A 15,121-nucleotide genomic window follows, 5' to 3' on the forward strand; every position below is an offset into this window, starting at 1 on the left:
TTTATCATGTCTGTGGGAATTAAATAATAATCTTCATTTTCCCTTTTCTGTTTGTTGTGATTCCATATTTGCAAGTGTGGTTTTATACTTGGCTTGAATTTCTCCTTAATCTTCTGAATCCGACGTCCTGCTGAACTCTTTCATTTATATAATTTTTTACTGTCTTGGTTTTTTGCTTCCTATCACTAAAAGTATTTTCACTCATGCATTTATGGTACTGTGCCTGGTACTGATGAAAACAGTACCCTACAGCAGTTCATGGTTACTGTCAGACTATTGAAAATTTTGCTCAACATTCTTATTTTAATTTTTTTTTTTTTTTTTATCCCTTCCCTGCCATAGTAGGTTAATACATTTTAATGGATTCAGTTCTAAATTACGTTTGTATGAAATTCTGGAAACTGGTGTTTTTATTCAACAATCAGCTTGTTAATTTCATTCTGCATTTCCTTTATTTCCTTGCAAGCATCTTCTCTGCCAAGCTGCTTTTTGTCATTTGCTAATATCTGTGTGTTCTCTTTGCGCTGCCTGTTAAACTTGGAATGATGTATAAAATTTCTGAGCAGACCCTCACTTGTGTTTCATTTAGGCTTTTATCCTTCTTAAAACACATCAAACCTTCTCAAAAACATATCAAACCTTGATTTTACAAAAAAAACCAATACAGCAAATCTGTGGAACAAAAATACTTTACTGGTATATCTTTTGATTTCACAAAGGAAGGAAAATTCTGGTTCCTAACAAGAAAATTACCCTACAACTTACTGATTGTAATAGCTCAGAGCATCCCACCTCATAATTTCTTAAATTAATTTAAAAATAACATAAGTTTCCCCAATTCAGGTGGTGTTTTGCTTGCAAAGCACCAGGCTTACCTGTATTGCAGTATGTAATATTTGTCATGCTATGGGTTTTTTTCTGTTTATGCAGGAAACCTACAGTTGTAACAAAGTATGTTGGATCAGATGATGAACAAAACTTAGATGAAACCCTAAATGAAGATGTTTCAAATGAAAACTCAGAAAACGATGTTGATATGAAAAGCTTGCCTAAAGGTAGTCTTATCTCTTTCTTTGTTTCTGAATTCAGCAAATTAACCAAGATTATGATGCAGCATAAACAATTAACTAGAATGCACATGTATTAGTAAAATGCCTGTCTTAGGTCCTGTTGGCTTTTATATATCAACATAAATGCCTGCGCCCACATGCTCACCCTGTGCAAGCACATTTAGGAGAGGAAACCCAGCAGCTTTAGTTTTGAATCCAGCATACTTTCATCTGTGGGTACATCAGGATGTGTTGGTGGCTTAATTTCAAATGTCTACTGGTGTCTGTATAAAAGCAACATGAAACAGGGGAAATAATTATTTCTGTTCTTTTGTAGAAGTCTCAGACTCCTGTCACTTGAAAGTCTTACTTATTTTACTCTTCTGTCTTAGAGGTTATTAACAATAAGATCAACAGCAGCAAAACTAAGTATTGGGGGTGGATGTCATTACTTGTTCTATATTTAAGCACCCTTTTTAAACAGTACTATAAGCCCACATCCTGCTCTCCTTAACCATAGCATGAGTTTGATTAATCTCTTCCATTTCTTACTTATGGAAGTTAACAGAAAAAAATGGAGAGACTTCTGCCACTTGCTGCAGAAGTAGCAGTATTTCAAGCAGCCACTTCAAATTTACTTTCTTAGAATGTTAGATTATTTCCAGTGTCCTCACAACAAAAGTACTAGAACTGAGCTCTTAAGTAGGAAAGATGTTTTTCATTCATGTAATTTGGATTAGTACTCTCCTCTGTTTAAATAAAAAAGTGAAAATTTGAATTAATGACAAAACAGGTTTTACTCGTTTGCTTTTTCATTTATTTCTTACTGACATTTGTGGTGAGGGAGACTGGGTAGAAGGGGGAAAAAGAGAAAAGAGTAGTTACTTTAAGGCTTTTGATAGATTCAAGTGACCTGAACAAAAGACCCTTATTTGTAGTACTGCACTGCAAATTCCTGTCCCACACACAGCCAGCAGTATGACAGTCCTGTTCTGCACATACCACTTCAGGCCAGAGAGAGCAGAATTTGCTCCTTGTAGCCTATTCAGTCTTTGGCTTTTGTCCTGCAGCTGCAAGACAAACATAGTTTGAAGTGTGTGGTGGTCTTTTTGGTTGTGTTGGTTTTTTGTGTTGGTTTTTTTGTGTTTTTTTTTTAATGTGAACATTTGTGCATTCAAGACTTTTGTTGAGTTTAATCAACAGATTGCACTTCTTTTTAATAGGTGCTGTGTCAGCTTTTATTTAAACAGAACTTTTGCACTTGATTTGGATGAGTAATGGTTTCCAATTTCTAAATAAAATTATTCTAGGTACAGTGGTTGTACAGCCTGAGCCAGTGCTGAATGAAGACAAAGATGATTTTAAAGGGCCTGAATTTAGAAGCAGAAATACCGTTAAAATGAAACCTGAAGCTCCCAAAAAGCGTGGAGGTAAATACAATTTAAAACATTTATTAAAACGGGTTTAAATTGTTGCTTATGACCACATTTGGTACATCTAAAAATTGTTCCTATTTCTGATAAATAATCCTAAAAATACCTCCACTCTTACGGCTTTTTGTTCATTAAGGATTCTAGCTGGCCAAAATTAGCCTCCATTGCTGCCCCTGCAATGCAGCAGTGAAAGCTAAGATTAGTTCTCATTAAACTTATTTTTTTCAGTAGATATAGGATACATCATTAGTTACTCCATATGGATCCTTTTTGCTTTTTATTCAGAACAGTTAGGTGGTTGCAGTCAGGTGTTATGGGTATTCCTTTTTTAAGGAATGATACTGGAAAACTGTTGATGCAGAATTTTCACCAAGAAAGCAACCATATTTGAGCAGAGATATTTATAGGCATATTATCAATCAGTGAGCTAACAGGAAGCCTAATACCTGTAACAATTCAAAGCCTTTTTTTTTATTTTTAAATTGGGGGAGGTTCCCTACCAGTGGCACCTCTTCTAAGGGTTATATTTGAAAAGCTGTTGTGCCAGCACATTTTCTATAGCTGCTGCTGAAACTGAGGAGAAGTCAAGTAGGTAACAGTGACAAAAGAAAGAAATCTCCCCAAGTTTTCTTCCAAAAAGGAGAGGAGAGGGAGGGTTATGTGTAAAGTAGTCAATAAGAACACAGATATTTTCATTAATACCACCAGAGATACCTTAGTTCACACACTTATGGCATTAATCAGGATACTCGGACAAGTAACTCTTGTACACTATTCGTTCTTCGCTTTGTATCATTTGAGATACTTGGTCTCTTTTAAAGTGTTATTATGATATAATAAGTGCTATTTCTCCATCTGTGGTTGAAGAAGAGTAAAATGTGACCATGGAAATGTGCTTGTGCATACATATGGGCTCATACATGATTTTAATCACATTTTGAGCATTGATGTTTTCTCTGCATTATCTTTGAAAATCAGTTTTGTTCTATTAATACAAGATAATCTGTTCAACTTCTAGCAATGCTTTTTCCATTTGTGTTTTTAACAATTTTACAAGAGGTCCAACATAAATCTTTAGGGGTATAGTGTTAAAGAGGTTGGACTCTTCTGCTTGAGCTTTGTGGCCTGTATTTGTATGCCTGGGACAATTCATGTGACCTTCTCATTTTTCTTCTCCATCTCTAGAGAATTTTCTGTATCTGTGTCACTACTGATAACCTTTTACTAGATTTTAAGGCTCTCCAGTACACGTGTTAAGATCCCATAAACTTTCAGGGTAAATGGAATAAGTACTGCTTGCTCCTGTGTTATCCCTGTTTCCAGGCCAGGAAAGATAGCCAGCTGAGGGACATGACTGCAGCCTACCTCAGGAACAGCTGGATTAGGACTGTATCAAAGCAGTTTTGTTTTGTGACATGCACAGGAGAAGTAGTGCAAAATCCACTTATACTATGCCTGCGTGTCTATTTCCATAAAGTGGGACTTACTGTGCCACTACTAGTGTGAGGTGCCTCCTCTGTGCACACACAAAGTTTAGCATTACTGGTTCAAGCAGGTAAGCATGTGATAGCCACTATTTGAGGTCCTAAATTCTGTCCACAATGCAAGTAAATAAATAATAACAATAAAATAAATGCCAGTCTGTCTTGTTCTTTGCAGGGTGCATCTTTGCATTTTTATTAGGAATTGTATGTCCCATTTATATTAGAAATAGTAGTAGCAATAGAACTTTTGCCTGTCTAGGTCTTCTCCAGAACTGTAAGAGGCCAAGTGCCAGTCCTTATTTTCAAGGTTTGTCTGCAGAATTGTTATGGTTGTGAATTTGCTAATGAACTCATAGTTAGGAAAGTTTTAAAAGTATTTTCTCAGTGATAATGAATTAGTAGTTGTTTAATTTCTTCAAATCATCATAATTTGTGGTAATATGGATTATAAAGGTTTACCTTCTAAATTTTCCTTTTTTCTGGTGCCAACTTGCAAATTTTTAGGAAGGAGGCAGTAGTGCTCTCCCTTACAAGTTGTAGAGGAGGGGGGAAGTGTCTCGGGACTTAACAGCAGATAGCTTGTTCCCCCGCAGTTGGCTCTTGCCTTCTGATATTTACACTCATTTAAGGACTATGTTGTTTGTCAAAGCCGGGGTAGGCTTCTTTGCTGCTTGGTGTAATAGACTGTGGTGTTCTTTTCCAAGTAGTCTGATATGATAGATGTGTTTATTTGAGGTTTACCAGCAGTGTTTGAAATAGGCGTTTGAGCTGGTTTTGAGGTCATGAGTTGCTTTGTGAGTCTGTGAACTCTGCAGTACAGACAATCATGCATGTGTTGATGATGAAAACAACAAATCTTGTGTTGAGAATGTCAAACCTGCAGTTTTCATAAAATCATAGAATGGTTTGGCTTGGAAGGACCTTAAAGATCAGTTAGTACCAGCCCCACTGCATGGGCAGGAACACCTCCCACTAGAGTTCTTACTGAAGAGTAAGGATGTGTGTGTTAGTTGTTACTGGCCTATAAGCTAATTGTGATTGTGCTTCCATAGCAAATCACTGGTAATGGGCCTTGTGTCTTGAGAATGTTCATTCAGTTCCTTAACTGTGGTGCTGGTGCTTAGTTGTAATTCTGTGGTAGTGATTATTGGGAAAAAAAAAAAGGATATATATAGTTTTTACTCAGACTGTAACCGTTAAGTATTGGAGTTCATTTCCTCATGCTACTTACGTAATATGACAGCAAAGGACAAGTCACAGTTAAGTAATCCTGTATAAAACCTCCATCTGCTTGATCCCAAATTAAGTTTTATAAAGTGTATGAGCAGAGTTTGAGCTTTCACAAGTGATTTTCTTGAAAGCATCACTGCTGTTGAAAACAAAACTGCCCCATAGTATTAATTAGTCAGTTTAACAGCCTGGCATGTAGTGAGCCTCCCAACCTCAAGTTCCACCACCTTTCCAAGTGGTTTAAGATACACTTTCTTGACTGACTGTACATGCAGCAGCAGAGACACAGACTTTGGGAGCTAATCAGCAAGATGGAGAGAACATACGTATTACTGCAAAATTGTTGTTACAAAAAAACCTCAAAACCCCACCATCAAGAGGGGAACAAAAAATGAAAGTACATTTTTTTCAGATGCTATTGCAAGGATTTCATGCATATTTTGTAATGGTTTTCCATGTTTTTGTTTGTGAAAGAAGTACCATAATACAAACATTAATTAAAATGGTATTTTATGAACAAAGATTAAATGAAGTAAGTTGTAAAGAATATAAAGGCTGCTTTTAATGAGTTTAGTGATAACTCTTGCTTAGGTGTGTTCTCATGAGGTGACTGGTTAATCCAAATTAAACCTCTCAAAGGAAAAAATGTGTATCTTGATCCCAAGTGGAGTATAGAAATTTGAGGAAAGGTCTTTTAGTCTTTAAACAGCAAGTGGATAGAGAAAGATTTCTCTTAACAGAGTGGGTAGTAAACTAATGAAGACATATGAAAAACATAAAGTATTGTAAGAAAATGAAACAGGTGTATACAGATTTATTAAAAAAAAAATGAAAACAATTAATATGTGGTTTATAATCCTCTCTATAGAGGAAGGACTGCATGGAATTGTAAGCTGTACAGCTTGTGGGCAACAGGTGAACCACTTTCAAAAGGATTCAATCTATAGACATCCTACACTGAAAGTTCTTATTTGTAAGGTATGTGGTAAACAGTTCTACAGTTTGTACTGTTTGTTTTTTGTTTGAAATGTCTTACTAGTTGATTTGGGTGGGGTCTTTGTTGGAATAGTTCTTATTTACTAGCTGATAAACTTTTCAGTCTTTATCATTACAATTAAGGAGACTAAAAGCAGAAAACAAAATGGCAGTTACGGATTACAAATTATATTCATATTTTCTTGGATCCCAGTTAAACTCATTGTGGCTTCTTTGTAATCTATTTTTACAGTTTTAAAGCTATTAATTTTAGTGAACTTTTTCTGTTAAATGATCTGTGAAATGTTTGCCTACTCATAATGTATTATAAGAGCAGGTTCAATTCTGGATCTCCTGGTAAAGCATCGTATATAAACCAGGGTTGGAATAAGAAGAGGAAAAGTAGCTTCCAGCGTTTGTTGTCAGTCCAAGCTGGAACGCTTACTGAAGGAAAAAAAATCAGTCAAATGAAAAATGGCTTCATCCTGGTGCAAACCAGGACACCATCTCGGTTTCACTTGTGTACAGCCCTGGACTATTGTAATTTATGTCAGCCTCTGTAAAAATGGTCTAGTCCATAATCCAAAACCATCGTCTGGGTCTTCAACTACATGGTTTTGTGGTGGCTTTGGTTATGCCTTAAGTTGCCTACAATGGGAAGAGGTGGGGAACAGAGCAGGAAGGAAACATCTCCTACCTCTTGTTGTCGAGTCCTTTTAATTTTCAAAGAGATATAGAGACATCTCTTGCATATCTCTGTAGTTGTCAAAATTCTGTATTTATAAATATATCTGTAAAGACAGCTACAAGTCTGCATTGCAATGCATGTTTAGCGTTCCCCTTCTCTTCCCTTCAGCTTCTTCCCCAGTTCCCAGGTAGTGCTGCATATTCAGCCGATTTACTATCTCAAGTGTGTCCATCTGCCTAGTCTGATGTTTTGGCTCGTTTCTTCTATTTGTTCAGCTGAGTTCTTTTTTAAAATATACTTTAGAAAAATCAGATTAAAAGACAACTAACTGTTTTCAGTTTTCATTGGAAGCCTCATTTTTGTTCCTAGGATTGAAAATCATTAATGTGTCTGTGTTTGTGTAATGTGTGCAAGTCATCTGGTTCATTTTTTAAATGTCTTCAGGGTGTTGGGTTCAATAGCAGCTCTTGACTGAGCTCTGCTAGATGCTCTGCTAGATAACTATGTAATTTGGTATTTCCCATAATTTTCTGTATCTCAATTGAACATGGCCTTAGTGTTAATGCAAGAGAGAGGAAAGGAAGTCCCTGATAAAATCAATGTCTTCCATTACTTTCTGTGCTTAGTTCTTCTCTTATTTTTTTTCTGCTTAGGAAAACAGTCACATACTTGAGAAACTGTTCTCCTTTGACTACAAATGTTCCCTCAAATGTATGAACATCAGCTTTTACTGTTTTTTTTTGTTGTTTGTTTAGTTGAACGGGCATATAACTGCATAACTGTACCAGATAAAGGAAAATAATAATTTTAAATTCAGGTGCTGAAGCCTCTTCTGGATTCTGAATTTACTGATTCAGTGGGTAAAAGGGCAGAATTTAGCTAATAGCTTTTATTAATTTCTATTCAGAGTATTCATTCCCTATTCAAACCTGGGAGAACTTTTTTTATTAGCAGCTGGAAAAAAATCCCAAACCTTCAAAATTTGTTTTAAAGAATCCAGCAACTGAAGCCACTGCTACTACTAGCTGAGTTGTGTGTATTTTTTTTCTTACTAATACTGATTTTTCAATACAAATGTGTAGTTTACATCTGGACATTGAAGCCTTGAATATTAACATTTATCAGGGTAAATACTGAAGGCCATTCTGTATGAAGCCTTATGGGATTGATTGCTGGCATATGGAGAATATAGCTGAAAGTTGTACTTTATGTAGGATTGGGTCAGGGAAGATGTGATGTTGATTTACCTAGGAAATAGATGGAAAAAAACTTAAAAAGAGAAACATTTTTTATTCTAAAATATACAAATACACAGCCATCAAACAAAGCCTATTTCATTTTCAAATAAATCTTGAGCCATCTAAATAAAATGTGGTTTAGGACCTGTTGTATCTCCGGAAGATGTGTTTTTGATAAACACAAATGTAAGAGGGTTAGAATGCTGAAGACCTTGCAGCTGCTGCTTTTAATGGCTTGATTCTAAAACATACTGAAATCATACAAATTGTCTCTTTCCAGACTTGCTACAAGTATTACATGAGTGATGACATTAGCCGTGATTCAGATGGAATGGATGAGCAGTGCAGGTAGGTGTGCAAAACCTGAGAAAACAACCACAGCTCTTTTGCAATAATTGAATTATTCACAGATGAAGACCAGCACATAAGACCTCAATAAACAATTGTTTCTCACCAAGAAATGCTCAACCTGAGGGTTTTTTGTAAATACTTGTTATTTTAGTAATTAACAGTAATTAACAATTTATAAGGAAATCCAATATCAAAGATACTTGCAAGGTATCACATTTTTCAATAGCATGCCACCTTACAAATACTTTCAAGATGGGCATAGAATGTGACATTCAAAACCTTGTGAGTCATAGAAACTTAATTTTGCCAGATGCGTTTCCCACTTTTGAAACATGTAAGTACTACTCTGTCCTTGTATCAAACATCTAAATGTGTAATCCCATCAAAATTGTGTAGTTTGTGATGCCTGTGAGTTTACTTGTCAGCAGCTTTTCAGGTCTTCATCAAAGACTATGTAATAAAGACATAGATCAGTAAAGTTTGTGGGGTTTTGGTTTTTTTCATATATGCCTGGATTAATAATATACCAGTTGATGCCAGAAAGACCTAAGCCACTGCATTTTGTTGTAAAATAAAATAAACAACTTGAAAATTAATATCAGAAGAAACATGGAAAATAAAATTTAATTATTTTTTGTCTTAAAATCAGTGCTGAAATTGCTTTAGGACCATTTCAGCTTTGTGAACTGTTAATCTAGTACCTTAATGGTAACCTTAGTGTTAATCTAGTACCTGGAAGAGGCCTACAAGAAGGCCGGGGAAGAGCTGTTCATAAGGGCATGAAACAATAGGACAAGAGGTAATGGTTTTAAGCTAGAAAAGGATAGATTTAGGTTGGATATTAGGAAAAATGTCATCTTTAATATGATGGTGCTGGATCACTGGAATAGGTTGCTCAGAGAGGTGGTGGAGGCCCCATCCGTGGACACATTCGTGGTCAGGCTTGATGGGGCTCTGAGCAGTCTCTTCTAATTGGAAGTGTCCCTGCTTATTGTAGGGGGGTTGGACTAGATGACCTTTAGAGGTCTGTTCTAACCCAAGACATTCTGTGATTCTGTCCTAATTTTCTGACTTTCCAATTCTCAATTCTCCGTGCTGCTAAGAGTGTTTTCAATTCATGGGTATGTGTTTATCACCTGAATTTTAAAGATGCAGATTCTTGATCAAATAGTGAAAAATATGCAACCTTCTCAAATTTGTCACCTTTTTGCTACAGAGATAAGACTTACATTTTTTATGCCTTGTTTCAGGTGGTGTGCTGAAGGTGGAAATCTGATTTGCTGTGACTTTTGCCATAACGCCTTCTGTAAAAAGTGCATTTTGCGCAACCTGGGTCGAAAGGAGCTATCAACTATACTGGATGAAAATAACCAGTGGCACTGCTATGTTTGCCATCCAGAGCCTTTGTTGGACTTGGTCACTGCATGTGACAGTGTCTTTGAGAACTTAGAACAGTTACTGCAGCAAAACAAAAAAAAGATCAGAGTTGAAAGTGAAAAAAGTAAAATCTGTGACAATGCAGCCAAATTTTCTCCAAAGAGAAATAATTCCAGTTGTAATGGTGAAGAAAAAAAACTAGATGATTCACATTCAGGTTCACTAACATATTCTTATAAAGCACTAATGGTGCCAAAGGACTTGGTTAAGAAAACAAAAAAGCTGGTTGAAACTACAGTAAACCTGAATTCTAGCTTTGTAAGCTTTTTGAAAAGTGCTGCAGAAAATGTAGAAACAAGCCCAAGTCTGCATCTTTATCAGCTAAAAGCTTTTAAATCTGTGTTGAATGACATGAAAAAAGCTCATCTGGCACTAGAAGAAGGTCTAAACTTGGAGTTTCAAGCTTTGAATGTTAAAATCAAAGATAAAAATACCAAAGAGAAAAAACCTGATGTTAGATCAGAAAAAAATGAGGTGAAAAAAGATGAAGGAAGGGAATATGTGGCATTAAAAGAGAATGACACCGAAAAGCAAGTTGCATCCGAACAGCCTGACAGTGAGCCCATGGATCAAAGTGTTCCAACAGTGGAACAAACAGATAAGAAGCGTGCTTCTGGTGAGGATAAAAGGTCTGGCAGAAATGAAGAACCTCAGTATGAACCTAATAGTACAGAGGCTTTAGACATGGATATAGTGTCCATTCCCTCATCTGTTCCTGAAGATATTTTTGAGACTCTAGAATCCGCTATGGAGATTCAGATTGCTTCAGATGAGCAAGACAGTGGAAATACAGGAACAGATAATGAGAATCCAAATTCAAATACAAAATCGAGCACTCCTGTGAAAGATACCAAAGGTGGTACCAAGTTAAAATCATCGGCTAAAGGAACAAAAGAGTTGATAGTAAAATTGACTCCTGTTTCCCTTTCAGAGTCTACAGTTAAAGCTGAAGATCAAGACAGCAGTCTAGGAGAGGAAAGTAAGGATGCTGATGCACTTCAAGCAGAAAATTCTGATTCTGTAAAACAAAATCATAATGCTAGCAGTGAACCTTCCACAGAGAATGAAATGGTCTCACCTGTAGAAGAATCTGATCTCAGGAGGTCACCACGTGTGAAGACTACGCCTCTGAGGCGCCAAACTGACATCAGTCCCTTAACATCAAATTCAGAAGAAGATAGCAATGAGGCATGTAATGACAAACGGAAGAGAAAATCATCAAAGCAACCAAGAAGGAAAAATGATAAAAGAAATCCTTCAGACAGTACTGTTGATGGTCCTAGCCCTAATAAACTTTCTAAATCTAAAAAGCCATACGTATCAGATCAGAGCTCAGATTCTGATGAGATGCCAGCTGTTCTTAAAGAAGTAGCTATGATGAGTCACAGTTCTTCAGATATTGATAGCAACAGTGAAGCACCAACAAATGATCAGAAGACTGGTGATTTGCTAAAGAATCAACCAGTAAAGGATGAAAACGGAAAACGAAAAAGAAAAAGTTCCAGTTCTGGTTCAGATTTAGATGCTAAAAGAGGCAAATCAGCTAAAAATTCTGCTGCTGCTAAAAAGAAACGACAAAACTATTCAGATTCTTCAAACTATGATTCTGAGTTAGAAAAAGAAATTAAGATTTTGAGTAAAATTGAGTCTGCAAAAAAAGCTAAGAAAAGATACTCACGAAAAGAAGATAGTTACGATTCCTCTGAAGAAGAGCAGAGGAAAAAAGTAGGTAGTAAGCGAAAGGTAAATTTGAAGAAACGGAGAGATAAATCTGATGATGATGATGATGCTGAAAAGTCTTCCACAGAGAAAGAAATTAATCGTTCTTCTAAAGATAAAAAAATTGGTAAAGGGTCAGCTGCCAAGGAAAGGATCAACAGAGACTTAAAAGAAAAAACTGTAAAGGGAAAGCATGATGAGTCTTCTGATGTTGAGAAGTCTTCAGTGGAGAAAGAGGAGAGTTGTCCCAAAGGTGCAAAACTAACCGAAGTTAAGAAGAGCAAGGATTTGAAAAAGAAAAAGGCACAGGAAGATTCTTCCTCAGAGAGTACTGACAAATCTGCAAAGAAAGAGCACAATTCTGATTCTTCAAAAGAGAGATTGAAGAATAAAAAAGGATCAGAAAACAAAGCAAAGAAATCTGAAAAATTGAAAAAGAAAAGTTGCAAAAAAGAAGATGAATCCTCTTCTGATGTTGAGAAGTCATCTCCAGAGAAAGGAAGCTGCAATTCTTCTGAAAATGACAAAACTAAAGTTGAACCTGTGTTAAAAGAAAAGAAAAGGAGGAGTTTAAGAGAGAGGGTAGCTAAAAGAGTACCAATTGATTTATCCTCTGATGCTGAGAAATCTCCCCAGAAAGAGGAGAGTTCTTCTGAAGATGCTGTGCGGAATAAAAAACAAACTGCATCTAAAGAAAAGAAAAAAATAAGTCACAAAAAGAAAATGTCCAAGAAGGAACAGAATGACTCATTGTCCTCTTCTGATGAGGAGTCTTATGAAGACAGTAAGAAGAAGATTAAAAGAGGGTCAGTAAAAGAAAGTAAAAAGAGTAACTTAAAAAAGAAAGTGGCAGAAAAGAAGGTGGTTGTCACTACTTCTTCCTCATCTGATAAAGAAGAAAATGATGAACAGAATTCAACAGGTGATGGAAGCAGTGATGAGCAGAAAATTATGCCAGTGACTGAAAACCTAGTGCTGTCTGCTGGTACAGGATTTTGTCAGTCATCAGGTGTGCAAAAGATGTTTATCTACATATATTCTTAATATACTAATAGAGGACATTTGTGAGATTTGAGTGACATTTAATAATCTAGAAGTGAATATATTCATAAGTAGGTAAATATAAATTTAAATGTTTGCAGCCCATTGTTACGTTTTCCGATAAGGGTTTGGAAGCACCTATGTCAATTTGTGCAACTTGTTACTTGGGGAAAAAAGGATGTGACTGTAAAATGGAGAGGCTTGAGAAGCTATAGTCTGTCATTCCAGCAGGTATTTCCTTGCAGCACAACTTTCTAAAACCTGTTCCTCTCTTTGCCCTGGATTATGTAGCAGGAACTGGTTTTAAGCAGTAGGTATCTAGCGAACTCAAATTTGTCAGCTTGTGGTTATGGCACTAGAGGTAATACTTCAGACTTGGGGCATTTTAAAAATCAAGTGATCTTTGTGCCTCACAAGACCCATGTAGCCTTAGAGCAGCTTGTGTCATTTAACAGAAATCTGTCATTGCTTACTGTTTTCATAGCAGGTTTAACAGTAATAATTCTTATCAAGGTAGAACTATTTAATCAGTGTCTTGTATCTTTAGGAAGTTAAAAAGAAATGTGGAACTGCAGAATTTGAACACTTGGTTTTAAAGAACTTGAAAAGGAAGGGTAGTTTTCACATTACGTGGACAGTACGCATTTTTAATAATGAATTTTCCATCTGAGAAAAAGAATTAGATTTACTGTTTTAATGACCATGACAAGTAAATTGTGTCCTATTTGTTTGCTTGTAATGATGTTTTGTAGAACTTTCTGTACATGACTTTACTGTATCTGAGCTAACAGTTACAGTAGTTTGCAAAACTGCAAAAAAAAAAAAAAAGTGAAACAGTATATTTGTGAAGATAGAAGGGACATAGTTGCTTTTTGGTTTTCCCAAAAAGCCCTTTAGGCAGGGGCAAAATGAGGTTATTGTTGGTTGTAGTTTCTTAAAAGGAAAACCCAATCCACCAAGTAAACAAAATACCCAGATTTTAAATGAAACATGATGTTCCTTCTTTTTCCTACTAACTTGATGCTGACCAACTTGGTCCCTAAATTTTCCTGCAGTTTACTTTCTAGAAGGTTGTTATTTGCAGGTGCAAAGGTTGCTTCTCACAGATGCTGTGCTGCTTTGGTTTTAGAGCCCTGTAAGAAAGCAAAGTTTGATTAATGGTGTTTTCCATGGTTGTAGAGAAACAGTTGGAAAACAAGTTTCTTATTACAGTCCTATAATGTTTGTTTTTCGAGGCCCTGTGAGGAAGTAAGTTTAGTTGCATCTTTCTGCATGTAATACTGAGACTTTCAGGACTTCTTGACGGCTGTCACAGCTGTAATTTCCCCAGTGATGCCACTGCTGTGGGACACTGCAAATAGTCAAATTTTGGAATCCCTGTCCTTGGAAACACTCAAAATTAAACTGGTCAAGACCTTTAGAAAACTTACATCACTTTGGAGTTAGCTCTGCTTTGAGGCTGGAGTTGGAGTAGATTGTGTCTAGAGCTCTCTTCTAACCTTAGTTATTGTGGGATTCTATGAGAATCTGCCTTTGATATGTTATTTTAAGAGGAGGCAAACTTGTGCTTTCTCTTCTGTTTGTTTTTGGCTTAACAGGTGAATAAATAAAGGAGTCTCTTCTATGTCTGAACAAACTATATAGGTTGATCATTGAATGTGACTTAGAATCTGATTCAGCCAACAGGATACTTCTATTAATCTAAGCCCAAGAGTGATAGACTTTCTGTGTTCACCTTACACAGTCTTGTCAGACATCTGGCTCATGGTAAATCCAGGACAAACAGACGTTGAAGCAACTTGGAGCAAGGCTCTCGTAGCCCAGTTTTAGTTTACTCCCCACCGTAGAAATTATGGATGAGGAAGCAGTGTCGCTCCTTTAGGATTTTGAGGTCTCTTTTCCTAAGCTTAGTTTTACTAACTAACAGATGTGACTGACTTACAAGTCAGAATAACAAGAGAAAAGAAGCTGCTATTTGTGCTAAGAATAGTCTGGATTCCTTTCATTTCAGTCGGGTGAGTGCAGAGAAGCTTAAAGGCAGATACCAGATCGTGCTGTTCTTCCTGTTACATGTCCCATGCTGTTCGTTTTGATGTGCTTTCCATATGAGAGAGTATCCATATAGTGCAGCTGCGTTTTGATATTTGCAGCAAGGACAGCACATGTAGTTTTCAAAAAGTCTTCACACATACATGACATGTACATGTAGTGTATTTGAGACTCTGAAGGCAAAAATTATTGTTCTCAAGTGCTTCTTTGTGGCATCAGGGTAGCTGATGTTTGGTGATTCCGTAATATATTTGTATGGGCCTTCTTTTCAATTTGCACAAGTTCAATAGTGCAGCTTCTGAAATGCAGCTAACAACTTCTTACAAAACTTCATTTCTGAATCCTAAGTGGAATATTCCACCTCTGTGTTTGAGTGTAAAACCCCACATTTCGTATTATGTTGTAAGCAGATAATTGCAAGTTGTGT

General features: G+C 36.4%; 1 protein-coding gene across 9 annotated transcripts in view; it reads left to right on the plus strand.

The window, feature by feature from the left end:
- The window catches only part of ATRX (ATRX chromatin remodeler), a 77,375-nt gene that overhangs the window by 14,662 nt on the left and 47,592 nt on the right, over positions 1 to 15,121 (plus strand). For 7 of the 9 annotated variants that reach the window (XM_051629911.1, XM_051629912.1, XM_051629918.1 and 4 more), the window contains 5 exons: positions 931 to 1,055; positions 2,360 to 2,479; positions 6,065 to 6,174; positions 8,378 to 8,445; positions 9,699 to 12,613. In XM_051629911.1, the coding sequence (XP_051485871.1) occupies positions 931 to 1,055; positions 2,360 to 2,479; positions 6,065 to 6,174; positions 8,378 to 8,445; positions 9,699 to 12,613 (3,338 nt within the window). Of the gene's footprint in view, positions 1 to 930; positions 1,056 to 2,359; positions 2,480 to 6,064; positions 6,175 to 8,377; positions 8,446 to 9,698; positions 12,614 to 15,121 lie in introns of those variants that run through there. The other 2 variants (XM_051629913.1, XM_051629919.1) reach the window with 2 other exon arrangements.

Source organism: Apus apus, chromosome 12 (genome assembly GCF_020740795.1).
Source record: "Apus apus isolate bApuApu2 chromosome 12, bApuApu2.pri.cur, whole genome shotgun sequence".
NCBI classification, from domain to species: Eukaryota; Metazoa; Chordata; class Aves; order Apodiformes; family Apodidae; genus Apus; species Apus apus.